Source organism: Pleurodeles waltl, chromosome 6 (genome assembly GCF_031143425.1).
Source record: "Pleurodeles waltl isolate 20211129_DDA chromosome 6, aPleWal1.hap1.20221129, whole genome shotgun sequence".
NCBI classification, from domain to species: domain Eukaryota; kingdom Metazoa; phylum Chordata; class Amphibia; order Caudata; family Salamandridae; genus Pleurodeles; species Pleurodeles waltl.
Window position 1 is genome coordinate 606,324,649 of NC_090445.1, and position 27,388 is coordinate 606,352,036.

A 27,388-nucleotide genomic window follows, 5' to 3' on the forward strand; every position below is an offset into this window, starting at 1 on the left:
CAACTGCGGGTCCCCCTGACATCGGGCAATCCGAGGGTTGCATTGGGAGTGCTCGGTGGCAGATGAGGAGAGAGTCCTGTGCAGAAGGCCACACAGACCAGGGGCCAGTCAAGCCAGAATAGCACAGTGACGTGGACAATCCTGGGATCCGGATCCTTTCGCCATAGGGGAGCCAAGCATGAGCCGGTGAGTGGCTTCCCAAGTGGGACCAGAAATACAGCAGGGACACATTTACCCAAAATTGAAGTGAGCATCGTTGGTTTCAGCAGGCCGCCCCAATAAGCTCAAGGGAGGACACTCACGTCACACGCTGATTGAGCCATCTGCTTCATGTGGAGTTCAGGGGTGGGCACACCAGAGCGTCGCACCAGCTACTGAGACTATTGCAAACCGGAACACAGTACCCCAATCGCTGAGGACTTACATAACCAGGCACCCTGGTGTTAACATAGGAGAACATTGCCGCCATCTTGAAATCTGTGGAGAGGCCCGAAGTAAAGGACTAGCAGGGATAAAGGTGATTGTCACTTATAACATGCACCGTTGTTGCCCATAACAGAATGAGCGAACATTAGGTACCCATAGATGCGACCAGCGTTATGAACACCCCAACACAGATTGAACTCAGCAATTGTGACACATGCAATTGTAACACATGGGACTACCTGTCCCCTATTATGGTCTTATGTTTTCATTTTAGTAATCTTTGCATGCTCTGATGGGAGCTCAGCACAGCCTGGTAATGACAATAATACCGTAATATGCATTCCTCTGTGTCCTTCTCCCCTCTTCCAGCCAGCGACTTCTCCTCTTGTCTGTTTTCCCTATTGTAAATGGATCGCTTAATATGAACGGCAAGTAATGACTCGATTGTCAATTGTATAAGTTGCTGTATCTGGCATAATAATGAGATTTAAAAAAAAAAAATAGCACAATGTCTTTGTTTAGCCTATAGGCTCTTAGACTGCAACATCTATGTAAATAGAAAGTGCATGTAGTTCCACTTTATTAGGAAGGGAATGAAGACAATTTATACATTTCAGATCTGAGCAACACAGATGTCTTTAGTGGCCAGGGGCGTTTCTTGGAAATACTGGTAGGCAATACTCTTGGCACAGAAAATAAAGATCAATATTTACCAAACTATGGAGGGAAAAGAAGCTGTAATAAATGGTTTCCATAATAGAGGTGGATTAAACTATCCTGCTAGTGATGATGGTTAGAGAGTTAGGGAGTCTGTGTTTTTCGAGAGCAATAAGACATTTGGGGCCTGATTTATACTTTTTTTGCATTACATTTGCGTCATTTTTTGATGCAAAAGCGGTGCAAACTTACAAAATATAATTGAATTTTGTAAGTTTGTGCCACTTTTGCGTCAAAAAATGATGCAAATGTGGCGCTAAAAAAGTATAAATCAAGCCCTTGGTTCAGATTTGCCTTTCTTCTTGAATCTCCTGTCCTGAGCCAAAAGGTACAACTTCAGAGCCACAGAAGAGCCAAACAGCCTCATCCAACAGTAGGGTCTACATGTCTCCAGAGTATACCTTGGATCTGACTCCCCATCTTCAAATACTGTCTCTTCAGTTAAATGACCTCGATGTGAGCATAGAGACATCCTACCTTGCAGGAAATACATTTCAGAGACAACCTAACTGGGATATACTTTAAGAAGAGCATGAGACAGCAGCTCTGGGGGAAAGCAACATATACTCAATATGCACATAATACAGAGCAACTCAATGAGCTAACAAAAGAAAATTATCTGATGTGAGACATATAGAAACTTCAACTAGCAGCACTCCATAGTGAATATTGACTCAGAAATTCCACAGTAATCCTCACATTCCTGGCACAGAGCTGCCTAGTTGGGACAGGTGTTGAGGTGTGGCTTCCGACTTGTGGTAAGCAGAAAATGGGAGATGAAGCAGAGTCTGCATGCTTACTGAAGGAGCTTGTTGAATCTGAAGGAGTTTGTTGAATCTGAGCACAAAGGTAATAAGTCTGTAAAGAGGCAATTGTAATATAGTTTGTAAGGATGCTTTGTGTATTTAAGAAGCTGCATCAGTGCCCAGAAGAATCTCAATATGAGTTCAGAAATTGTGATGGATAGGGCTAATAAAATAAAAAATGGCTGGTTATCTGTAATTAAGGTTGCAACAAACAGTGAAATTATTTAAATAAAATATCTAGAAGCATATCTTTAACACCCTTCACATATTACTGTATTAGCATTTGGGTTACTTCCAGATCTCTGTCAGCAAGCAGCTGGAGGATGCTGCTGATAAGTAAATCAGAAAAATGATAGCAACCGAGCACTAGAAAAAGAACTCTCTACCCCCCAAATCAAACACCTCAAAAACAGACAAAATCCTGACACAAGCCCTTTACATGTAGAACCATCTCAAAGTTGGAGGCATTGGTATCATGCAAACCAGCGCATGGGAAGATGTCCCAATAGGTACAAATAATACCCTGATTATGTCTCTTATATCTCCTAAAATGAAGTTGTCTCCTCTAGATACACCTCATGTTTTGACTATACTACAGTTGATTAATACAGGTTCTCCACTAGATCCCCTTCCATCGACTAAACTCCATCTCCTGGACCCTGATCTACTATAACTGATGGTAAATCTTCTCAATTCCTCACTGCAAGAGGGTTATGTTCCACAGACATGGAAGCATGCCATTGTCTTAACGTTTTCAAAAAGCCTAATTTTGACCCTACTAATTGGTCGAACTTCAGAGCAATTTCTAAGCTGCCCATCTTCTCCAAAATTTTGGAGAAACGTGAACTCGCAGCTTACCACCTTTGTGGAAGCCCAAAGCTTCCTACACTCCTCACAATTGGATTTTAGGGCCGAGCACAGCACTAAACCCACCCTCATAGAAGTAACGGTACAGCCAAGATGGCTCTTGGATGAGGGTAGAACAGCTGTGCTAATTTTATTAGATCTTAGTGCAGCATTTGACCCTGTATCCCTTCCATTCTTGTTGAAAGATTGACAACATTGAGTCTTGTGGGAACAGTCTTAGTCTAGATAACCTCATTCCTGAAAGATCGTACATTCCAGGTTTTCTCGGCCAGTGCTAGGTCAGAGCTGTCTGGTCTGACTTCTGGAGTTCCCCAGGGCTCAGCCATAAGCCCAATGCTATTTATTGTCTATGTACACCCACTAGTGGATGTGGTGGAAAGCTAGGGCCTCTATTCTCTTATGCAGTTGACACACACATTTTTTTTCTCTGTCATCTGCACAGAGACACAATCGTGGGGCCCTTAACTGGTGTTTTAGTCAGATTTCCACTTGGATGAATGGCGATAAAGCCAAAGTAGTAGTCTTGGGCACGAATTCTCAGGGCTGGGGCCCACAACACTGGCCGGAATCTCTTGGGGCTCCCCCCAAATTATCTCATAAGGTAAACAACCTTGACTTCTGGCTGGATGAGAGTCTCTCCATGAAACCTCAGGTGGTTAAAGTGGCCTGCACCTGCTTTGCAGTGCTGACATGGGCAAAACAAATCATCCGGACCATTCCACAGCCAGCCCAAAGACAGTATTCCAGGCTCTGATAGTCTCAAGAATGGACTATGGCAACATTTTGTATCTAGGAGTAGATAAGTCAGCCATCCAACATCTACAAGTAGTTCAGAACTCCACGACCATCTTCCAAAACATGCCTCTGTATCAAATGTCCTCTGTGAGCTTCACTGGCTCACTGTGGAAAAGCAAATACAGCTTAAAGCCCTGTGCTACATCTGGCACATGCCTATGATATATTTATGACTTGGTGGTACCTCATCAGCCCACGCGTCAGTTGTGATAATTTAATCAGGCCCTGTGTTTAGTGCCCAAAATCCAACTGACCCGAATGGGAGGCTGCTCCTTTGCATACTTGGGCCCGAAGTTGTGAAACACCCTTCCGGAGTCCTTGACAAGCTACACCTCACTGTCTGTGTTCTGTAAGAATTTGAAGATCGGGCTGGTCTGCCCTGCCTTCCCGCCTAGTGCCGGAAAACCCTTTTTGGGTAGATGAGCTCTCTACAAGACGCTATAATAATGATGAGAAGAAAGACTTTGGGGGTATAAAGAAGAGACCCTCACAGATCACACCACCCATTAGTACAGGAACTGCAGAAACCAATGTCACAAAAGCAAGGATTCCTAGTGTCCCTGGAGGACCCTCACCTCCCAGTGTTCCAAGTTGCTGACACAATGCTTCTTAACCACAGGGGATTCCTTTGGGTAGCATTCCAGCAATTAGTATCTCGCATGTGATTTTACACAAATACCCCACACCGCCGAAAGGAAGTATTGAGCCAGGATTGATAGTTTCTGTAAACACAGGAACATAAGCAACCCCAGAGGCCTTTCGGCCTTATTAGAGCACATCTGTGAGGCGCAGCTTACCTTGAGTCCCTATGCACACTGAGCTTGTAATCCACGTCTATACATTGCTCTTTTCACTTAGACTCACAAACATCAATCTATACATACACATACATTTGCCATTATATCATTTGAATCAATATTTGGGTGACCAGTGAAAAATGTACAATCTCCACCCACGCCTTTACTGAAGTATATCTCTCGTCACTACCTCTGTACCTCAAATCCATGTCCCCAGATTTTTGTGAGTGCAGTGATAGAGATGCTTTGCTGATGGTTACACATTTTTAATCAGGTTTCTTTTCTTCAGATATGATCTGTATTCTCGACTTGGGAAAAGCCTTCTATCTCAAGGAATGCGTTTCTGATTTCGAATTAAAAAAAGGTACAAATATTATTAAACCCCCTTTGTCCACCTGCAGAGCTCACAGTCTGCTCTCCTTGTCATCGCTTAAATTATTTCAAAGTCGTGCTCCAGTTTCCCCTTTTTAATTACAACTTGCACGTGGAGCCATTATGTGCAGCCTCCATTGTAGCAGTCTTTCTTTAGCAGGATGCCAAGAAAATTATAGGAAGGCATAGGAAGCTCGGATCATTTATGAATTACTATAATTTGTTATATTTAAAACTGTTTTAAAATTCTGATGTCATGGTTCAGCATCAATTGTAACTATTTACGTTATGCCATTTTATCAATGTTTTGGTGAGAGTTTACTTCGCCATTACCCTGGCAACCCTCTCTAGGACCAAAGCCTCGTGCAGTCCTCTACACCTGAATGTTCGGAGGCATTTGGTTCTCAGTAGAATGCACTTCAGCTCATACATTTGACGCCCACAGCTATTTCCCTGCAAGCAATCTTAGAAATATGGTGCTTTTGTGTCTGTGCAATGATTTCGAATTTAACCCTGAAGTCTTGACTCCCTCTCCTCCATTCCTAGTTTCTTCCTGACCCCTACCCTGGATTGTCAGTGTACATCAGGGATGTGCGATCTAGGGCCACGAGGGCCAGATCTATGCCCTGTTTTCGGGATATCACGTAAGATAAACTGACCTACAATTAATCTAAATGAAGACAGTCACTCAGTGACAATAATGGAAATGTGTCATGAATCCTGCCCCTGAACCTACGTGGGGCTCCTTGGAGTGTACAGTTTTCCCTCAGCCTTTCTCTGCCATCGCTGTACTAACACTCTGTTGACGCATCCCAATTTAACAAACATTGTTTCATTGTTTTGCACCTTTTTGTTGCATACCTGATCTCTCCACGGCGCTCTACCGCCCCAGAAACCGGACAGAAAAGTTATCTGCCTCTGGTTATCAAATCCAGGCTGGTGTTGTGACGGTGTCTTTTGAGTATTGCATTATCCTGAGTGTTTATGTAGAATCATCAAAACTTAGAAGTTGATACATGTATGAAGATGGACTGTGGTAGATCATGGTGTATGTAGTTCTGCTGCATCTCAATATCCTGAAATATCCAAGAAAGGGGTTTCATGGCGAGTAACATTGTGCTGAATCCTTTCTGCATGAGGCCATGCCAGAATACATTTGTCCCAAAGAATTTAGCAATTGTCACGCCTTGTTGTCTTGTGACCTCTGCATCATTGTGTATTTCATCAGCACTCAACCACGTGTCATACCCCACAATCATAGCAGTCTTCCAGTCCCAGATGACTGATGGTATCTGTGCCCGAGGATGTGCCACTAAGGTCCCCTGGCAGTCTACAATGGTGTGGAGTGTTTGACCACAACAGTGTCAACATTGAATAGGAGAAACGAAAGGACATTGGAACCTTTCATGTACCACCCCTGAAGCAGGACAGAGGGGGCGAAAGATGGCATGGCTGACTGTCCAGCTTAAACCCAGGAGACGTTGTCAATAGTACCCTTCACACGTCTCTTACGTCCCCTGAAATGAAGTTTCTGTCTCTTCTGGATACCCCATGGTTTTTGACTCTACTACAGTTGATTAAATCAGCTTCGAAGGTAGAACCCCTTCCATCGACTAAGCTGTGACATAGAGCAAAGCAAGAAATGAAGCAAAGCAAACATTGGCAAAGCAAATTAGTTTCATCCTACCAAAGCTGAGCGCAAGAGACGTGATTGGCAGCGTAAGACTGGATATTGTAAAAGTATAGAAAGTAGTTTTCTATGCTTCCACAATTGCTGTTGTTTTGCATGTTGCAAAGTATTTTATGTCATTACATCTCATCACTCAATGCTGTCAATGTGTGATTTGTAGCAGCGGTTGCAGATGGGGCCCACCGCCAATCATTTTTGGGTACCGACACTTATTTTTTCCCAACAGACTTTGACCCAGAGCCAGAGGAAAGGACGAGAAAGTAAAAGTGGAAGTAAAAGACTGAAAAGCTGTGACAAAGAAATAAAACAGTAATGAAAAATAAGGGGTACGGAGTGTCAGGTGGTGGATGAAAGGCACAAGAGGTTTAATTAAGACTGCATAGTTTTGATATTCGGCACCTCTGACATTTGACTGGACCAGCCGCAAGCTTCTGAGCAAAATTTTGGGCCCCAGTACTGATTCTTTCACAAAGTAAGCACTGAATGCAGTGGCCATTTTGAAAGTAAGAAAATATTGTTTTCTATACCTTCTAGATGGCCGTCGCTTTATGTGATGTGGTGTGATCAAATAACGCATGTTGCATTATGAAGCTCAGAGGCCATCTTGAAGTATAGAAAAAAATCCTGTTTTCTATACTTTTGATATGGGCAGTCAGCGCTATAGTCTTTGCCAGTGCTAGTGAATTTTTAAAGACTCTGGCATTGGCAAAGCCAATACTGGCAGCCATCATGATGCAGTAGTGGGGAGGTGAGGGCAAGACAGCCAATCACAAAGTATGAAGAAAATGTTATGCTTCAGGGCTGGGACAAACATAGAACAGGGAAGGAAGCATCCAGTCCAAAGCACGACATTAAATTACACAGGAGAGACATCAAATGAAAAAGCCAAAGGTACATTACAAAGTATGGAATACAATGAATACGATCCTGCCAGCAGTTGTCAGCAAACGCTGTCCATATCGAGAATGCATTGAGAGCCATCCCCTCTTCCCACTCCACACTCTCTAGGGCTACCTTAGGGAAATCCTGGGATTGAAGACTGAGCAAGAATTATGGGTTCCTGCTCCACCACAGGAGCTTGATTCTTGCAAGAGTGCACAATATGACCCAGGATGTCGGTACTGTAGCACATACAACAAATATTACAGCATTGTCGACAAGCGACAATGACTTCCTTTCTCTTGTACTTGGTCATGTTCTAATATGCAGTAGCTTATAGGAATCACAACTTCGCAAGACTAAAGTGGAGCAGAGCATTCCAATCAAAACTGCTTTTTAAAGCATTGCTCAAATACTGGTTTAGCAAACAAGGTGTATTTATAAAGTATATGTTTACCCTTCAAGGGGCCTCTTGGTGCTATTGACAGATACCTGTTGTTTGTTCCCACCCAACTGTACTCATTTTATCAGCCTCAAAGATGAAAGACTCTGCAGGTATTTGAACTTTAACATTAGAGACATTTTTCATGACAAAGTGAGCTGAAATTTGTCGTGCACTTTCTCACTCAGCTGGCACATGATTTGTCATGCAATCAGTTCTATAATGGTTTTGCAAAATGGTCATGCAATATGCCCTGATGATGTTATGCAGTCTATCATGTACGTGACCTTGTGCAGTGATCATGCAAGGGACCACGTAAAGGCCATGCGAGTCTACACAAACCATCTAGCAGTAGTGGTACATATGAAACCCTACATGGCGTAGCCCAGTGGCATTTACCCATTGACAATGAGAAACCCAACCCTTGGTGCTTGAGACAGTGCGTCTGGTGGAATTATTATATGCAGTGAACCGAAGGGCGATGAAGAGGCAAATCATTGACGGCATTGGTAAACCACCCTTGGAAAAGGGACAATATTTCAGGAGTGCAACTATGGCTCTCTGGGTCCCTGTTGGTAGCAGAAAGACCTTTACATTTGAGAGTATATCCAAACAATGTCTTCTAGCTTCAGACTCTCTTTCTCTTCAACAAAAGCATTTAGATGTACCCCACCTCAGGCATCGATAGCGCCTGCAGTAGTAGACAACGCCTCTTGGAAACAGGCACTGTTTTCTCGTTTTCAGCCCTTCAAACATGAATAGTGTGACTCTGAACGTCTGCTAGGATAGCTGGCATGACTGCTGCAGGCGTTTCTGGCATGTTATTGCTTGAAATAACTAAGCCTCTCCTAGTTGTTTTAATCGCTAGACAGTCCTGCACTTTAGGCCTTTAATTTTGGAAGTGTAGATAGTAAGTAATCTGGCTTACTCAGTCATTGACATGGTGACTCACTCATTGACTCGGTGACTCACTCATTGACCCGCTCACCCACATGCAGTCCAATCACCAACAGGTCCCTCAGGTAATGCCAGGGCCCAGTCCAGATACATTTGGAATATTTTAACCTCACCTACGTTTAGATCTCGTCTCTGAAGACACTGCAGGTAACGACCCACATACAACCTGCTACCCATTGGAAACTCTTGCAAAAGGTATTGTCCTTGAAGAGAGCAGTTGGCAGACTTGGCGCCCTGCTGTGATTGGTGCGTGCCGCGGCTCCACCAAGTAGGAAAATTGAGTAGCTGCACTTAAAAGAAATCTGTGTTTGGAGTTCAAAAGAAACATTAAAAAATGATGAGGCAAATAGAAAGTAATCCATTGTGTAATACAATCTGGACATTAACAATTCATGTAGTTGATGCTCATCCTAGCTCCTCTTTAAATTTAGACCAGCGATGTTTTGCTTGTGTAATTTTTGTGCCAGTGTTGTTGTTGGAATGTTTTAAGATCTGTTTTTCTTTGTAACGATGGAGTCATTTTGAATCAATGCCCGAAGTGTCAACTGTACTGGTTAATTCATGAAGTACTAAAAGCGCACAATCTCTGAATCTTCGGAACCCCTATTTTTCAATGTACAGATCATCATTTCACAGTTATAATGAACTTAGTGCACTTTATCTTCTTTCCCATTCACGTTATTGAACGCATGGCAATAGAGCAGGAGTTGCTATCTTTCTCAGTAGATCTCACTTATGAGACTTTGTGAATTTACCAATGTTTTTAGGTTGAACGCGCAAGTGCTTTCATTTATTGTAAGTCTTGTGGGCTTTTAACCCAGCTCACTGCACGCCCATCACTTTCACTCGTTCGTGAGCTTGCCTTTCAAAAATCCTTTGTTATCGTTGGTACGTGCTTTACGTTTGTCCCTCCTTAGACACCAACTTAGACACTAACCCTGTTACATGGATAATTGCACTTTTGCCAATGCGTTTGACTACGAGCAAAATTATTTTTCCTTTTGTGCCTCTCCTTCACACTCATGCTCATGGCATTCGTGGCGCTTTGAATCGGCTCGCTTATGTCAACTGTTTTACATATCATTTTCAATTTATGTGGCAAGAAACATCCAGTTAGGAGTTTACAAAGCCCATAGTTCTAATTCGAGCAAACGCGAGACCCATTGCATTGCAAATGCTTGTTTAGCCATGCTGTGCAGTATCACAGCTGCTGTGGAGAATGTGTATTAGAAAAAAATAAGCACATAATGACACAGTCACTGTGCTATTCTGTAGGAATACGCATTTGTTGCACTTAGAATAAAAGGAGAGTGTGCTTTTCTTTTAATTTACTGATTGAACTGGATTGGTAAATAAGAAAAAAAGAGAAAAAGCACTTAAAAAAATGTTGCATGAAAGTGCTTTTAAAAATAATTTGAAGAGGATGAGCAGGTTGCATGAGTAGGGTGAGAAGGGGGTGGAGGGTGAAACAGCACAGAGGTCAGGAGAGAAGTAACATGGCAGGTGGGGGAAGAAGCAAGAGAGGACCCAGCAAATGGAGAAGCACAGGTGAAAGTGAACGGCCTGAAGCACAGGAAGGAGATGCGCACAGCCGAGACAGAGCAACACGAGTACAGGTGGGGAGATAGAAGCACATGGGTGAGAAAGAGCAATGTGGAGGGTGGAGAATAGCACATGAGAAAGACAGCTGAAAACATATGTACTCATATGGACTGCTTAAACAAGAAGAAAACAGTAGTTCCATAAAAGTGAGCAGTGGGCGCATAGAAGCCTGCCAGTCATGGAAATGATAAAGAGACTCTGCTCCATGGGGCGGGGCAAACACAAGACTGACAAGCTGGGACAAGAAAGGCCATTGAATAAGAAGCAGGTAAATGAGACTGACAGTAAAGACAACTAGTGGTAAGCAAAGCTGGCTGAACTGCTTTATATGTCTTCACAACCAGACAGCTGCATTGTCTGGTAGCCTCACCACACTGTCTGGTCGGCTCACCTAAAAATACCAGACATAAGTTTACCCTTAGATAGAAGGGCCAAGGGCCGGTAGGGGAAAAATAATTTGTATAAATATCTCAGTGTTTCTCCTACTTAGGCAAGTATCCCTCTGATGTAATAATTATTTAGAAATCATTTAGATAATTCTATAGTACTTTTGTGTGTGATTTCTTTATGTGTTTGATGTTTAAAGTTTATATTCTAAAAGGTTAAACATACTGGGTATTCCAATGTTTTTAATGGCATGGATTTAAAAATACAGATTAAGATGGTAGAAAAACAGTCATGTGGCAACCATGATGGACCTACATATTAGTACATCAGTTTTTAGGTCCTGTCACCCAGTCAGCACAAGCTCTATTATCAGTTTATATTGAGTATGGAGCCTGCCCATTGCTTACCATTGTTTCTCTTTATTGTCATTCTTATTTGCTTATTTTTCATTCATTAGCTTGTGTGGGCTTTCCTTCCTCTTCTTGTGTTTGTTCCTTCCCTAGAGCATGGCCCAATTAATTGTGTCCTTCCACTTCTTACTTTCAAGCTCTACATACTTCTTTTTGGTTAAGCACTCCATGAAAGTGCAGGTGTTTTCCATCTGTATACCTTGTATGCTTATCTTGCCTTCTCCTCCTTGTCCATGTTGCTGCCTCTCTCCTCCGTCCTTCTCCACCGGCCTCTCTGTGATGGCCTCGCCCTAGTGTGGTTCTTCCCCGATGTTGCTTTCTCACTCATGTGCTTCTCCACTCCAGTTCCATGCTTCTTTCCTTGTCCACTTGCTTCTGTCCTTCCCCCATGATCCACGTTGTGCTCTCTTCATGTTGGGTTGTTTCTGCCCCCCTAAAAGCCCTTTATATTGCTTCTAACCACTGCTGACCTTCACTTGCTTCCCTACCCTCTGTGTTGCTTACCTCATGCCCTCACCTGCTTAATAAAAAGCAACTTTTGCACTCCTGTCTTTTTATTATGGCTCCAACTCACACCGATAAATTAAAAGGAAAAAAACCTGCCCATGTAATTTCATAGGCACACGTAAATTTGGGGCTTGGCCCACAAAATTACTCAGACAGCTATGTCTTAGTGTTTGTTTTCTTATTTAGCCGTGCTACACAGCATCTCGAAATAAATTTGGCAAAGCCAATAGGTCCCAAAGACAAGACCAATTGGCCTTGCCAATGCTTGTTTAACCTCTCCTCACTGTCCCAGCCAGAGCTCTATAGACCCTGACTCAGTAAACGTTGCTACTTAGGCAATGGCTAATTTGTATTGGTTAGAAGAAAATAGCCTGAAGTTTTACTTGCTGTAGTTTTTTTTGTGGACTCCCTTTTTTAGTCTCTTTGATACTGTTCAAAGGAAAACCAGAAATCGTTGTCATGCAAATTTTAAGAGAATATTTTAAGAAGAAATTTGAAAAAGATCTTAAAGTAACAATGTGAATTAAGTAAAACACATAGATAGACATGCAGGTCAAAGCACACATAAACACACATAGATCCCTGAAATACACCTGCAGTTCACCCAAGGCACAGATACACAAGCCAGTGCTTGACAGAGAACCCGCACATTCACCATTCACAGATCACCAAGTCTTAAAGTTCTACATACAGATACCCATACTTATTAATTAGCTTCTATAATTATATGTACATGCGTCAAAACAATGTTTTTCACCCATAGACATTTTTTGCCAACTTGACTGCCAATAAGAGGTTTGATGGGGAAATAGAATTCACTAGTTTTTTGTCTGATCATATACACAGCACCTTGTGTTTACAAGGATCACAATGCTACCGGTTTGGGATCGTTCTTAGCTCTCAAGTTATCCTACCACTAAACTTTAGAGTGATCACCTGTCCACCTCCATGAAAAGTCCTGACAAGGTCTATGTGAAATTTATGTTGTGCTCTCATAATTTGGGTAATTCACACAACTTTATATTCAGCAAACTATGAAAAATGTCACATAAACGACGCCAGTACTAAATATCGTAGAAGTTATTCCTGCAGAGGACTAGTTCGAGCGGAAAATATTTTATGGAACAGTAGTTCAAGCCGAAAATATGCCGCAAGAGAAATTGTCTCTGAGAACCAGTCCTTTTACTGGTATGGAGCGATTTATAAATGCAAAGTAAAGCCCTGTATATAGATTTCATTTGAGATACCCCAAAGTGCGTTCTGCGTAAATTGCTGGTAATTTTACGTAATTTTCCGGGCATGTTGCATAATTTCGGTGTGAAAAATGACACACTTTCTGACAGTAGTAATGAAAGGTGACTCCATTATTAGGATTTATGATATGACATTGAAGTCAGGCATCACCCCATGACGAGAGACAGCCCTACCACTAGAACAACAACAGGTGAGCTTAGTGCACGACGGGGGACAAGATGGCCGGTCCATGGCTAATAAAATGATTAAACAGATGCACTTGTTTTCATGATCTACGCTACCATCACATTCTTGTCCATACTATACTTATCTGCGTAATGTTTATAGGTATAGGTAAATCATGCAGAGTTTGGGCTCAATCCTTCTGTTGTTTAACTTTTCAAGGCATCTGTGTACCATAAGGTGTTAAGCAAACCTGTGCGAGGCTACATTGCTATTGTGTGTGGCTCCCCCCGCGGAAAGGCCTCATCCCCTTCTATGCACACCAACGTTGTAATGAATATTGTCAGACACACCTCTTTACACCTTCGACGTTTTGCCTCGCACCTTCACAACTTCTTTGCTCTTCGTTTCCTAAACACCTTCAGAGAAAAAAAAAACTCAAATAGAAATAAAATAAAACTAGTGTTGCAAGACTCCGGATAGCTAACGTTGTGCAAATCCATGAAATGCAATACAACATTGGGTCTCTATGTTAAATAAATCCTGCAAACGTCCTTTCTGACTTCATCTTTTCAATGAACGACCTTATATGGAAGTGATTCATGGGCCTAGAGAAATGTCCGACTGAATTGGAAAAAAATGCATACAGGTTGTTTGGCTAAAAAAGAGACAACCTCGGGTAAAAAATATACCTCTAATGGCAAAAAGAGGTACCTAGAGTCTTTTAATTGGGCAAGGATACTTAGATGACAGCACTTATGAGGGACCCAAAGCTGTTCGCGCAGTCTTCTTTCTGAGGTCCGAGGCACTCCATTAGAAGAGGTTTCCTAGGCAAGATGGCTCTGATCATTAGAAAAGACACGGTTGTAACTTCCGGGCGCGGGCCTAGTGGGATGAACTACGGATCACAGAGAAGGGGACGTTGGATTCATGTTCAGATCTGTCAGGAAGAGCTACACAATAGGATGCAGTGAGTGGACATGTTACAGTTTAAACTGCAAATGTCCTGTCAGTTTGTAATCTACTCTCTGGGCCCATATTGAGAGGGTTGGTTCTTCAACACTTTCCATGCATAGATATTTTTGTAGACTCATAAATTTAACGAAGTGTTTTGCTTCAGCAATTTTTGTTGTCACTTCGTGTGTGTCTCACTTTGTATCAGGGGCAGCTCCTTTGCTGTGGCGAAGGAGGGTCGCCCCACTGGCTGTACCAGGAGCAGAAAAATAAAACAATAGCTTAATCGTTTTACTTTTCTTCTGGCCCAGCCAGCAGTGCAGGGCGGGGCTGGGCCAAGAGGGTTAGGAGGGGGAGGAGGGGAGTGGGCACCTAAGTGTGCATGTATGCTTAGCCAGCTGTCTGAGGCCGGCCAAACACAAATGTGCACTTAGGTTTCTCCAGCCTGGCTGAGTTTAACAGCTGGGCTGGAGAAACTGCACAGACACCAGGGCCGTGTCTGAGCAGCAGCCACCGCTGCTCAGACCAATCCTGGCGCTGCATTCATGAAAGGTTTTGCATGAAAGCAGCTCCAGGATTGCTGGGGAGCCTGCGCTGGTGTCCTAGCAGTGAATGCTGGGACACCAGAAGAAGAGGGGTACACAGTGCAGGAGGTGGCAGGGATGGAGGCCAGGTAAGTGCTTTTTGTTTTCCACCTCATCTCCATCGCAACAGTCCGACCCCCACTCCTCCCCTTGAGTTACGCGGCAGCCACTGCTGCTTTGTATGTTCAGTGCCATTCTGTCTCTCCTGCTCCAATAACTTGCTCATTCGTTTTTCCTATTTCACATGTTCTATTTGTGCTTCATCATAGTTTTTCCAGAACTTCTTCTCCTTTTAACTCTTAGACTCCTTTCTTACCGTCACTCATTTTCCACTCCTTCATTCTTATTCCCCAAATCGCTCTTTCCTCTCACTTCCTGTCACATTCCATAACCTCCCTGCTCTAGTGCTTCCACCCCATCACTCAGTCCCACTAGTTGTCATTCCCATTTTCTCTGAAGCTCTTTTCTCCATCCCAATCTACACCTCTCTCCTTTCCCACGTCCTCTCTTGTGCACACTGTCCAACTCCCTCATCTGTAGTCTCTTCTTCCTCTTTGTCTTCTTCCCACTCTTCTTTATAAGAGTGAAGGGGCTTTCATACGCTCTGTTTTGATCAGCAAAGTATAACCCTTAAAAGATCTTCTTTGTTAGTTCCATCACCAGTGCTTAATTTGAGCCGGTGGTTGTAGGTCGGGCCCACAGCACTTATTTTTGGGCACCCACACTTATTATTTTACAAACTAAGCACTGCACGTCACTTGTAACAGTTACATATTACTCTTATCAAACACTGTCCTGGCTAATCATTTTTAGGTCTGGCCTAGAGACACATTATCAGTCCCACCAGCCTCTTGTTTCCAAAATAAATCATGATAAAAAATACATGAATATATGCATTAAAATGAGAGTTTTGTTTAGCCCACCTCATCCATTGGTCTGTTCGAGTGTCATTAACATTGTCCTCTGCTGACCATGGTATACAGCAAGGACTAATCATAAGTACAAGACCACCTGAAATTGTTTGGACTTCAGTGACATGGCTGAGCCTTTCATTAGTTTTTTGGTTTGTTATATTTATTTCAAATATGCTTTGCATCTTAGATATGTTTGCTTAGAAAGCTAATAAAAACAATTGCACGATTACGAAAACCAGACTTGTTGGCTTGGTAGTGCTTGTTGAATAAGCCCTGAATGCATTCCCCACCCTCCACCCCCACCCACGAAGTGAAGGTTGGTTCGTTTTTAGTATTACAGCCCTTTCCATTTGAGACAGGCTATTTAGATTATGCTTAGGTGGAATGCCAAAAACTCAAATGTGTTCCGGGTCCTGCCGACTCTTTCTCCCTCTTGTCAGAACATAGTAGTGATCCACACAAATATATGGTACACAATTGCAGAGCAGTTTGTTTTTCATAGATGTCTTCCTTTCTTGGCTTATCTGATTAGATGATTTCAGCCAATCGAAATCAGGCTGAGTGTGAGATTCCTTACTCTTCTGTGATTGCACAAATGCAAACAGGGAGAACGTACTCTGTTGCTGGCTAGGTAACTGTGCCCATTGGTAAAGGGTTTAGGCCATATCGTCAGCGGGAGCTATATTTCACCAAGCACCGTTTGTAAGTGTGTCCTGTAGCTTTAACTTCTCTGGTCAGCACTTGACCAGAACTCGTTGCTCTGTGCTTTCGCAATGATGTGTCCGCCCTCTGGAATGATCCGATCAGGTTGCTAAACCTCTCCCGCCAGTGCTTGGCTGCTGAGGTGTGGTGCTGCTTAGAGTAGACCACCGCCACCTCCCTCTGAGCTGTCCTCCTTGGCCTGTTCAACTCTCCGGGCAATGGCACCTGAAGACCTGGTTGACGCCTCGCTGAAGTGACAGATAACTCCACAAGGACCTGAGGGACAAGCCGGCTGCCCCATCACAAATACGTATTTCAATGTTAGAAGGTCATGCTTCCGCCAATATTATCGTCTGCTCATGCTATTTAGACTGAGTGTTGATGCTTAATTTAACATATGCCATTGCTATTAATGCTGAGCCTTTAAAATACACACTCCAGAGCCTGCATTGACAACTGGAATTTTCACAGTTACTGCCATTATTCAACTCACTTTCATTGACTGAAAAAGTAAGAATGTCTTGGTGGAACCTGTTGCCATTGATATCTGTGATGTGAGGTTAAACTCACATTGCTGAACTGTGTGTTCAACTCCCTGAGCTACCTTACCAAATTATGGCCCTCATTCTGACCTTGGCGGGCGGCGGAGGCCGCCCGCCAAAGTCCCGCCGTCAGGTTACCATTCCGCGGTCGAAAGACCGCGGCGGTAATTCTGACTTTCCCGCTGGGCTGGCGGGCGGTCGCCTTCAGACCGCCAGCCAGCCCAGCGGGAAAGAGGCTTCCACGATGAAGCCGGCTCGGAATCGAGCCGGCGGAGTGGAAGCTGTGCGACGGGTGCAGTTGCACCCGTCGCGTATTTCACTGTCTGCGCAGCAGACAGTGAAATACATATAGGGGCCCTCTTACGGGGGCCCCTGCAATGCCCATGCCAGTGGCATGGGCACTGCAGGGGCCCCCAGGGGCCCCGCGACCCCCCCTACCGCCATCCGGATCTCGGCGGTCCGACCGCCGGGATCTGGATGGCGGTAGGGGGGGTCGGAATCCCCGCGGCGGTGCAGCAAGCTGCGCCGCCGCGGAGGATTCAATGGGGCCGCGGTACACTGGCGGGACCCCGCCAGTGGTGCCGGTCCGACCGCGGCTTTACCGCCGCGGTCGGAATCCCCATTGGAGCACCGCCGGCCTGTCGGCGGTGCTCCCGCGGTCCTCCGCCCTGGCGGTCAAAGACCGCCAGGGTCAGAATGACCACCTATGTCCTTTAAAGTGGTAAAATGAAGTTTCTGCAGAGTGTAATTACTATGGGGGTCATTTTGACCTTGGCGGACGGCGGAGGCCGTCCGCCAAGGTACTGCCGCTGAATGACCGCACCGCGGTCAAAAGACCGCGGCGGCCATTCAGACATTTCCTCTGGGCCGGCGGGCGCTCTCCAAAAGAGCGCCCGCCGGCCCAGAGGAAATGCCCCTGCAACGAGGACGCCGGCTCAGAATTGAGCCGGCGTAGTTGCAGGGGTGCGACGGGTGCAGTTGCACCCGTCGCGTATTTCAGTGTCTGCTTAGCAGACACTGAAATACTTTGCGGGGCCCTCTTACGGGGGCCCCTGAAGTGCCCATGGCATGGGCATGGGCACTGCAGGGGCCCCCAGGGGCCCCGCGGCACCCCCTACCGCCATCCTGTTCCTGGCGGGAGACCTGCCAGGAACAGGATGGCGGTAGGGGGTGTCAGAATCCCCATGGCTGCGGAGCGCGCTCCGCAGCCATGGAGGATTCACAAGGGCAGTGGTAAACCGGCGGGAGACCGCCGGTTTACCCTTTCTGGCCGCGGCTGAACCGCCGCGGTCAGAATGCCCTCGGGAGCACCGCCAGTCTGTTGGCGGTGCTCCCGTGGTCGGTGACCCTGGCGGTCACCGGCCGCCAGGGTCAAAATGACCCCCTATGTATTGATGCTGTACCCACATCACAGTGATGCGGTGCTCAAGCAGTGCTCTTGATGTACTCAAAATAAGGTCACACTTTGCTTTCACAGAGCTCTCACACTCTTTTGAGGTGAATTATCTTTAAAAATGTAGGCGGTTTTATACTCACAGTAAATGTGTTACCCCACAACACTGGGGCCTTGTCTAGCCATTTCATTTTATGTCCAACTTTTATCTTTTCCCTTCTAGTTTGGGAGAACCGAAGTAATCGACAACACTTTGAACCCCGAATTCGTGCGCAAGTTCATCTTGGACTATTTCTTCGAGGAGAAGCAGAACCTGCGGCTTGACCTGTAAGTTGGGTAACTTCTTTGTCATCACTTGGGAATCTGCAGCCTCAACACACAAGGGAAGAGTTTAACCACACTCAGCACATGGGCAAGCACCTGTCATGCAGTGTTTTCCATGATCCACCTATTTGGAATCTCTCCTGGTGGCTCCTATGAAGTACCTGTATGTCTGTATTTTATGGGCAGAGATTGAATAACAGCAGTAACACATTGAAGAACAGGCTATCCCGCAGCTCCCTTATTGATGTGCAAACAATGAGTGCGTCCTGTGTCCACTCTGTTGAGTTTACAAGTTGAAAGACCTGCAGTTGTGTGAGTTGGCTACTGAGCACAATTTTCAACCGACGCGTTATTGTGCATCAGAAAAGAAACACGACTGTACTTTCTAGATGGAAGATAAGTAACTGCAGCTCAGAGGGGCACTGAACCGGGATGTGTTAAGGATGTTAAGGAAGTGTCAAATAAAGCATTGTAGTGATAGGACAGCGGATAAACGTTATCCTGCTATTAAATTACGTGACTCAAAAACTAACTCAATACTTTTAGCGTGTAGCACATTTGCATAATTGAAGTCTGTTGACCCTTGAGCACACGTTTTTTTTTAGAGTTTATTCCAATGCTAAACCAGGTCTCTATATTTTTTATGTTTTACTTCAATGCTACGTCTGAGTGATCCATTAGTGAATGTCCATCTGGGGAGAAGTGCTCTTCCAGTGGTATGAATATGCCATTGATGGAAATAATGTTTTCAACTACATTCCTCATTGTATTAAATGATAGGCTGGTGTAATTGTTTGTACTGTGCGAGTCATACTCTGTTATTGTTGGCTATGTTAGGGTTGATAACCTACGTTACACCTTTTCTCAGATCCTTGAATTTGTAGGGACTGCCTACCGTAAAGGTAAGGTTGCATCATTATTCCCACTACTCAGGATGCTTGGTAAGGGATCCTACAATGGAACACTTGGTTTCTTGAGGCTACCAGACTCTCTTGGCTAATTTGACTGAAGACAGGAAACACAGATCATATGAGGTGGTGAGAAGGGTGAGTTTGGACACAGCCTAATACAAATATTGAAATCACAATATTCAAGGGACACCAGGGCAGGGCAGATGCTTAACTACTGCACAATCTATCATGGTCAGTGAACTCCTGGTTGAGGCGCAATTACTTTCTCCTGGTGTCCAGACTACTGGCTAATTATTTGTATACGTTCACATTATGCCAGCAGAGGTCTACGCGATACTGGGGCCACTGCAGTAGGTAGGGCGTTGGAAGTGGGAGGGAGTCTGCACATAACAAAGAGACAATCACACACTGGTGCAAGGCAACATGGTTTCTAGACAGAGACACTGGTTCTTGGGGTAGCTCGTTTCTACTTCAGAAATATCAGTTACTCACCAGTGTCTCTGGTATCTTTGCACTTAACAGTTCTCAGGTAAGTCCTTTGAATCCAGTATGGCTGGCTGAGGAGTCTCCAGAAAGGTAGGTATTCAAGAAAGCAGAAGCCAGAGCAATCGGCTTGGTCTCAGCCTAGCAGCACTGGAAGCCTTCTTCCCCAGGGGTCCCAGGGCAGGTTCACACATGTCTTGTAGCAGCAGGATTATTTAGCTAGCAGGAGTGATGCACCAGCTTTTATGATCAGCACTTGGCACTGCACTTCTGCTAAATGAATTTATCAAATCCATCAATGTCATCCACAAAGCATTCCTTTTTATAGTCTAGCTCAACAGTGCAGCTGTCACCAGACAATTATGTGAGAATAACCAAGAGAGGGACTTTAGCTCTGCCCACACTTTGGGAGACAGGAGTACAAGTTTTGATTGGGTACAAGCTGTGTGCTCCCCCCAAAAGGTGCTTTGCCTCCGCACAGCTGTGATCATTTTGTTTATTTATACAGCTTCCTGAACTGGGGCAAATACATTTCATTGTAATGCTACTAAAGTGCCTTAGAGAACTAGATAATTTATAAAAAAAATTCTGGCAGCACTACTGGTGAGAGGAGGGCTTTCATTATCCTACATGGATGTTAAAGTCTGGCTTGTTAGTGCAACTGTCACTTGACCCTTTATTCTATGCCAATATTATCCTACAGTTTGTTACTTCCACACATATGCATTCTAATTTCCAAATTTGCTACTTGTAATGTTTCACATTTCCTTCACAACATTCCTTTAAAGCCAACCTATTGGCAGGTCCAATGCTTGTTTTAAATTGTTTTGCATTTCAGTAGCTATTATTGTTCTTTTTCTCTCTGTTCCGGTGTGAGTATCAAACCTATTGGCTTTGTTAGTGCTTGTTTAATATTGTCCAGGAGAACAGCACCTAGTGGTCATACAAACTAGTCTTAGCTAACCAAGTCAATGAAACCTCTATGTGTGCAGAGAGGCAGATTGTTAGTCATAGAGCAATAATGGTGCGTATTTTGTGTCTGGGGATCAATGTGGACTTAACTGTACTCTAAAAGGTTACTATTTTGCCAGGCCAGTTGTGGAGGCCTGTAGCACTCTGGCAATTGGGCAACCCTTGTGAAAAGCGTTGCCTGTGCCTCTGGATCAAAATGTACCAGGTATGTCTGCAAACTCACTTTCTTGCTCAGTACTCCCGTACCTCATATTTAGGCTTTGACTTTCAGGGCATGCAGAGATCGAGTATACAAGGCTTAGTCTTGGAGGATAGCGTGGGTGGGGAAGAACATTAGGTACAGTAAGTGCAGCAATGGCACATAGTAAGTGCATTGCCAAGTCAGGAAATAAGACGTTCATTCAAATTAAGATCGATTACTTAGCAAATAATTTACTCCAGCCTTAGAATGCTACTAATCACTTTTAAATAGGTTTTAAATGAGTTAAGTGCAGAACACTCTGAAAGCCTTGTTGTGCAGCAAATCCTACCCACACACGCAGGATACACATAGGCACATTCATCAAAGGTTTAATTCAATTTTGAAAAAGTGTTAGTTCAGTAATGCATGCTGGAATGGTGGTCCGATGCGATATGTGGTGGGTGCTGCAAAAAGGCCCTGGTAAATCTTGATCTCTTGTACTGAGCGGGCATCGCCACACAAACCCTGGTAAATCTTGATCTCTTGTACTGAGCGGGCATCACCACACATGGTGCCTGCAATGACACAAATGTGGGAAGACGGGAAGCTTCGGAGGATAATGTGTCCTTCAATGTAGGGACCAGTAGAGGCCATAGGCTAACAGGCTACACTCCAGAGAACCTACCATAAATGGGTGAAAATCGGCAACAGGGGGGAAGGCAGAGTACCCCAGGGGATCCGTTTGCTCACAGCAGTCAGATGTTTGACTCTTCCTTACTCTCACTAGGCGCAACATTTGGTTCAGCCCTCTCAGCGAGACCACCATCAAATACCAGGTAACTCATCACACAGGTCACCTGTTCAGGTGAATGCACTGGGCCTGTCAGAATGATGAACTAGAGAGCCGAACGGCACAAGGCTATTATGTCACGGACTTTGACCCTATGCCAATTTGTTGTGAGGCAGTGGGTGGGAAAACCTCTCTTTGCGATGAACAGGATCTCCCTTTCCATTGTGGGGCTGATGTGGCAACCTTTCCAAGGGCTGTTTTCGGTTCACAACCAGGAATAGACCTCGGTGTTCTTGGTCCAGGTATTGCCTGTGGGTGTCTGCTCCTACCAACGGCCTTGTCTATTCCAGTGTTTACTCCTGCCTGCTCTCCTGCCCACCCATTCACCAATGCTTGATGCCAAACCACTTATCCTCTACCAAATATCAGAGCCATCCCATATAAGCCCACTCCAAACGTGAGCTGTGACCAGCACCCCAAGTGGGGTCAGAGTAAGCGCTTGAGATGCAAACCACTCAAGCTGTACTATGACTGGTGTGATTATGTTATCGAGACCTCTTCTGGTGCTTGTAGTTTTCTTTTCACAATTAGAAATGCAGGGTTACAAATACCAGGAAGCTAAATAATCAAATCATGAATGGAAAACCAACTGATGACCTGCTCACATTGCACTCATCCTTTGTGGCATCCAGGCCCGGAGGCAGTAGAAGGGAGGAGCGAGGTACATTGCAGGGGAAAGTTGTTTTGATGTTAGTCTTTGTTCCTGACTCGGCTTCAAGAAGCAGCAGAGCAGTTCAAAAATAATAATATTCATTTTAAATGTTGCTTTAGTTTTGCAGTTTAGTGACAGAGCTTTTAGGCCTCATCCTTAGATAAACAGTTGCACGTGTGATGACAAAGTGTTCTTTTCAAAAGTACAATAGTCCTTCATGCATTCCAGTGGAGGGGGAAAGAAGATGACACTAAAATACTCCTGTAGGGATGATCCAAGATGTGATTGAGGATGCCCGAAGCCACTGGATGAAGATTCCTTAGCCAAAGACAATAACAGAAGGAGGCTGAACCATAGCCACTTAGAATATGTATAGGATATGATATATATTCTATCAATAGTCTAAGCCCCATTACACCTCAAAACTAACAAGGATTGGTAAAGCCAATAGGGCAAGGTTAAGCTGTTGACTTTGCTAATGTTTGTTGGCACTGGCATGCAAACACATTTATCAAGACAGAAGGACACACATAGTTGTCAGTCTTTGAATGGGTGATCTTTTAAAGGAAATCCTATCGAAGATGGCCACCGATGTGCATCATGACACGTGATGGTAGTAATGTTAGAATGGTATATTAAAATGACCAAAAAAGGTCAAAAAGAAGTGTATGCAAAAAAGAATCTAACACTCCAGAAGCTAAGCTCTTGCAAAAATAAATAAATTAATAAGCAAGTAACCCAGCCAGCAGAATGGGAGCCAGACATGGAGTGGAGGAAGTGAGAAACAGCAGTGGGGCATAAACCGAAAGGAGGTGCATGCACTCCCCTAGAGTGCTCAATAATAAATAAAAGAGTGGAGTGGGACGTGAGGCTACCTGTGTCTTGAAAGGACTGGGAGAAGAGACACGTGGTAACAAGGCCTGGGGCAGGAGGTCAGATAAGAGGGATTGGTCGATTTTGGTTCCAGAAGATATGACAGGCATCATACTGGAGATGAGAACAGTCTGGAAGTTAATGTTGTTTTGTCTAAACCAATAAAAAAGTATTGGAAAAATATAATACATGGAGGAAAGATTACTCTCAAAGTTAAACATACAACTCATCCAGTCAGGACCTTGTGAGGCCAAAATACTTCTGGGTGGGACAGAGACAAGATTAAGGAAAAAGCTACTGAATCAAGAATAAACAACTGAGATGGACAACACAGCCGCCGAGACATGAGCAATGACGCTGACCAAGAGCCCACACTGAGAATGTGCGATATGTTGAAAACAATAGGTCTGCCCACAGACATCTAAATCTGTCTGGAGCCAAGACCTGTAAAGCAAGCATACCTAGATCAGTGGAGATTGCTGCATAATAAATAGGCAGGGAAGAGAGACTTTATACCGAAATGTAGCAGCCCCTTCACGCGGGCAGACTCCCCGAAAGAGAGCTGTTCTTCCTGCACTCATATGCCGCCAAGCAGATGTGTACCACAGCCCCACGCATGCCCGCCTTTCCCACAGGAGTCTCCACGGGTAAAGTAGCTTCTTACACCCATCAGATTGACAGAACTGTGCTTCCGGAAGACTCCACAGAACTGCTCTGATCTTTCTACTCTCCATAAGCCAAGCATATCCGCAATCTAAAGCCTGTTTTTCCTGCAGTCTCCTGTGGCACGCCTTTACTTAATGCATTTTTCACCCAACTGCAGGCCTATAAATGGCTGCTGCCTCCTGATCTTAAGGGAACTGTATGTTGCAGGCCACTACAGCACGTCACGACTCACATTCTCGTCTGTTCATGCCATGCGTTTTTTGTCTTGGATAATGTAAAATATCTGAAATGAATATTAAGATTATGCATAAACACGGTAAGAAAATAAATCTACGGTATCATTCTGCAAATATGTGGGTCTGGTGGAATCAGCATAGGCTGGAGCACCTGACTGTAGGTCTGGCAAGCTGTGGCTGGAAGTTGCTGTCAGGTACTTTTGTTACACTGCATCATGTGGGATAGTAATAACGAAACAAACAGCAATGGGATGCATTTGTTACTACTTGTGCACAACTCCAAAACAATTCCCTCCTCCCACATTCCGAGAGGTAAAGTGGTACTGGAACAATTTTCAGACTAGAGGAGATCGCAAGACACCAGTGCACTAACATTATAGGGATTCAGTGATTATTACATGTAAGAGGAAGTCCTGGTATTACTGACGGAGGAAGTGCAGCAAATGAGCAAAACGCTTTAATGGGAGAGCATGCTGTTTTTTTTTTTTAAATATATTTTTATTGTTTTCGTTCCAAACATGTATACAATTAATTACTGTCACCCCCCCACCCTCCCCTGTATTTGTTCTTGTGTGGATATTGAGGCTCCCTCTTCGCAGGCCTTGTCACTCTGGGTTAAGCTATTAATTGCAAATTGTCTAGTAGGGCGCTAGTCTTTGTGCTAGTTCATATTATCGTTTTCCGCTGTGTCTGACTCCTCCGATGATGTGTTTTGTTCTTGTGAGTCCGTTGTTGGGTTTTTCAGGCGGTCCAGTAGGGTGTCCCATTGCTGCATCCCCTCTTCACTTCCTACTCCTTTTACCAATTCTAGGCGTAGCGCCTCCCCCTCTGCTTCACCCCATTTGGCTAATGTGTCCCTCCATGTAAGCGCCCTTGGTCATTTGGGGTCTTTACAATACAGTGTAATTTCCCTATTTGCTAGGATCAACGCTAAGTCTATGAATTTATTAGATACTTTTTTTGAGTGTGGTCTGGGAAAGTTTCCCAACAACACGGCTGCTGGGGTGATCGCCAGTTTCCTGCCCGTGATCTTCTTGGTGTCACATATTACCCTTTCCCAGTTTTGCTTCAAATCCCTACAGGTCCATAGCATGTGTAATAGGTCCACCCCAACTTCCGCACGTCTACGACATGCGCTGTTTGTGTTATTATACATTGATGATATTTTCGCAGGGCTAAGATATGCTCTGTTGTATATGTATATGTTTATCAATTTAAACCTGACATTTCTAGATACTTTGTAGACCTGGGCTGTGATGTTTCCCCATCGCTCGTCGTCCATATGTTCCCCAATGTCAGCTTGCCATAGGGTTTTAAGGGTTTTAAGAGGCTTTAGTGCGTCTGTAATGTTTTGTAGATCGTTGATATTACTTTTTTATCTCCCCCTATGGTGCAAATAGTATGACATCCAGCATGTGTGGGTGGCTCCCTTGTGCCTTGCTTCCAATGATGCTGTATCAGGGCTGTCAGGGATCTATGCATGAGGAACATCCCAGGTGGTACTCCGCAGTGTGTTATCATGTCTATGTATGTCATGAGCTCTCTGTTCCTGAAGAGTTCTCCTATCATAGTGATCCCATATGACTCTAGCTTTTGGATCCCCTTTATGGGGCTTCCTCCAGGGAGTAGGTTCAGGTATCTCAGAGGGATCTCCGGTGAATATGGGGCCCTGACTCGTGTACGCTGAAGGGTACGTCTCCAGCATGTGTTTATGACCTGATGCTCAAGTGACATTGTCTTTTTCTGTCCCCCTTGCGCTTACAGTATCCCTGCGAGAGTTGTCGCTACTTTCTCCCTCCCGGGGTCCTCAGTTTCTACGGTTGTTACTGCGTGCCATTCTTTAGCCAGCCATTGTAGCTGGCCCGCCAGATAATATAGTTCCATGTCCGGAGCTGCTAGTCCACCCTCTGTTGTGGGTCGTTGGAGTTTGTGCAGGGCCAGTCTATGGCGCCCGTCCCCCATATGAGGCTAGTGAAGATGGAGTTAATTTCTTTGAAGGTTGAACGGGGTATTAGCACCGGCAGGTTTGAAAAGCTATATAATAGCCTTGGTAGAGCCACCATTTTTATCAAGGCCACTCGGCCGGTTACTGACAACGGCAGTGTCTGCCAGAATTGGGTAGTTGCTTTTAACTTCCGTATAGCCTGGTTCACATTTCCTTCTAGTAGGTCTTTTAGTTCATGATAAATATTTACACCTAGGTATCGGAACATTGTCGGGGACCATCCCAGATTCTGGATAGTTGTGATTCGAGGGGCCCCCTTCTGCAGTGGGAAAAGAAGAGATTTCTGCCAGCTGATGCGGAGATCTGTTATGTCCCCAAACCAATCCAGCAGGGCCATGACTTTGGGGAGATCCCTATGTGGATCCTTTAAGAATAGTATTATGTTGTCTGCGTAGAGAGCTATCTGGTGTGTTCTGTCCCCAATGACTATTCCCTCGTAGTGTTTTTCTGTTCTGGCCAGCTGCACCAATGGTTCCACCGCGATGGCGAACAGCAATGGTGACAACAAGCATCCTTGTCTGGTGCCCCTCCCTATACTATAAGAGTTGGAAATAGTTCGCCCCGTGCGGACACTTGCCATGGGGGAGGTGTATAGCAGCTTGATCCACCTAAGGAATCCTGGGCCCAGACCCATCTTTCCCATCGCAATTTGTAGGTAGTCGCATCTGAGGCTATCAAATGCTTTCTCAATGTCCACTACTTGCACTGCAGCAGTGGAGAGATTTGGGGAACCCGAATGCATTATTCCTATCAGTCTTCTAATGTTTATGGCTGTGTTACGGTTTGGGATGAAGCCTGTTTGATCAGGGTGGATTCGTTTTTCCATGTGGGGCCTGGTGGCGAGGATACGACTCAGTTTTTTATAGTCCATATTCAACATGGATAATGGGTGGTATGATCGCACGTCAGTAGACGGACAGTCTTGTTTCGGCAATGGGACTACAATGGCTTCGCTCGTGGATCTGGGCAGAGTACCATTCTCGGACACCTCCCCGTACATTTCACTAAGTCTGGGCGCTAGTAGGTCTGCGTACTCTCTATAAAATTCTGCTGGCAACCTGTCCGCCCCTGGCACT

The 27,388-nt window shown here is 44.6% G+C and overlaps 1 protein-coding gene across 1 annotated transcript in view; it reads left to right on the top strand.

Annotated features, from left to right (window-relative positions):
• CPNE5 (copine 5) overlaps window positions 1-27,388 on the top strand; it is a 995,886-nt gene that overhangs the window by 502,207 nt on the left and 466,291 nt on the right. The window contains exon 4 of the mRNA XM_069238884.1: window positions 18,383-18,486. Within this exon, the coding sequence (XP_069094985.1) occupies window positions 18,383-18,486 (104 nt within the window). The remainder of the gene's footprint in view (window positions 1-18,382; window positions 18,487-27,388) is intronic.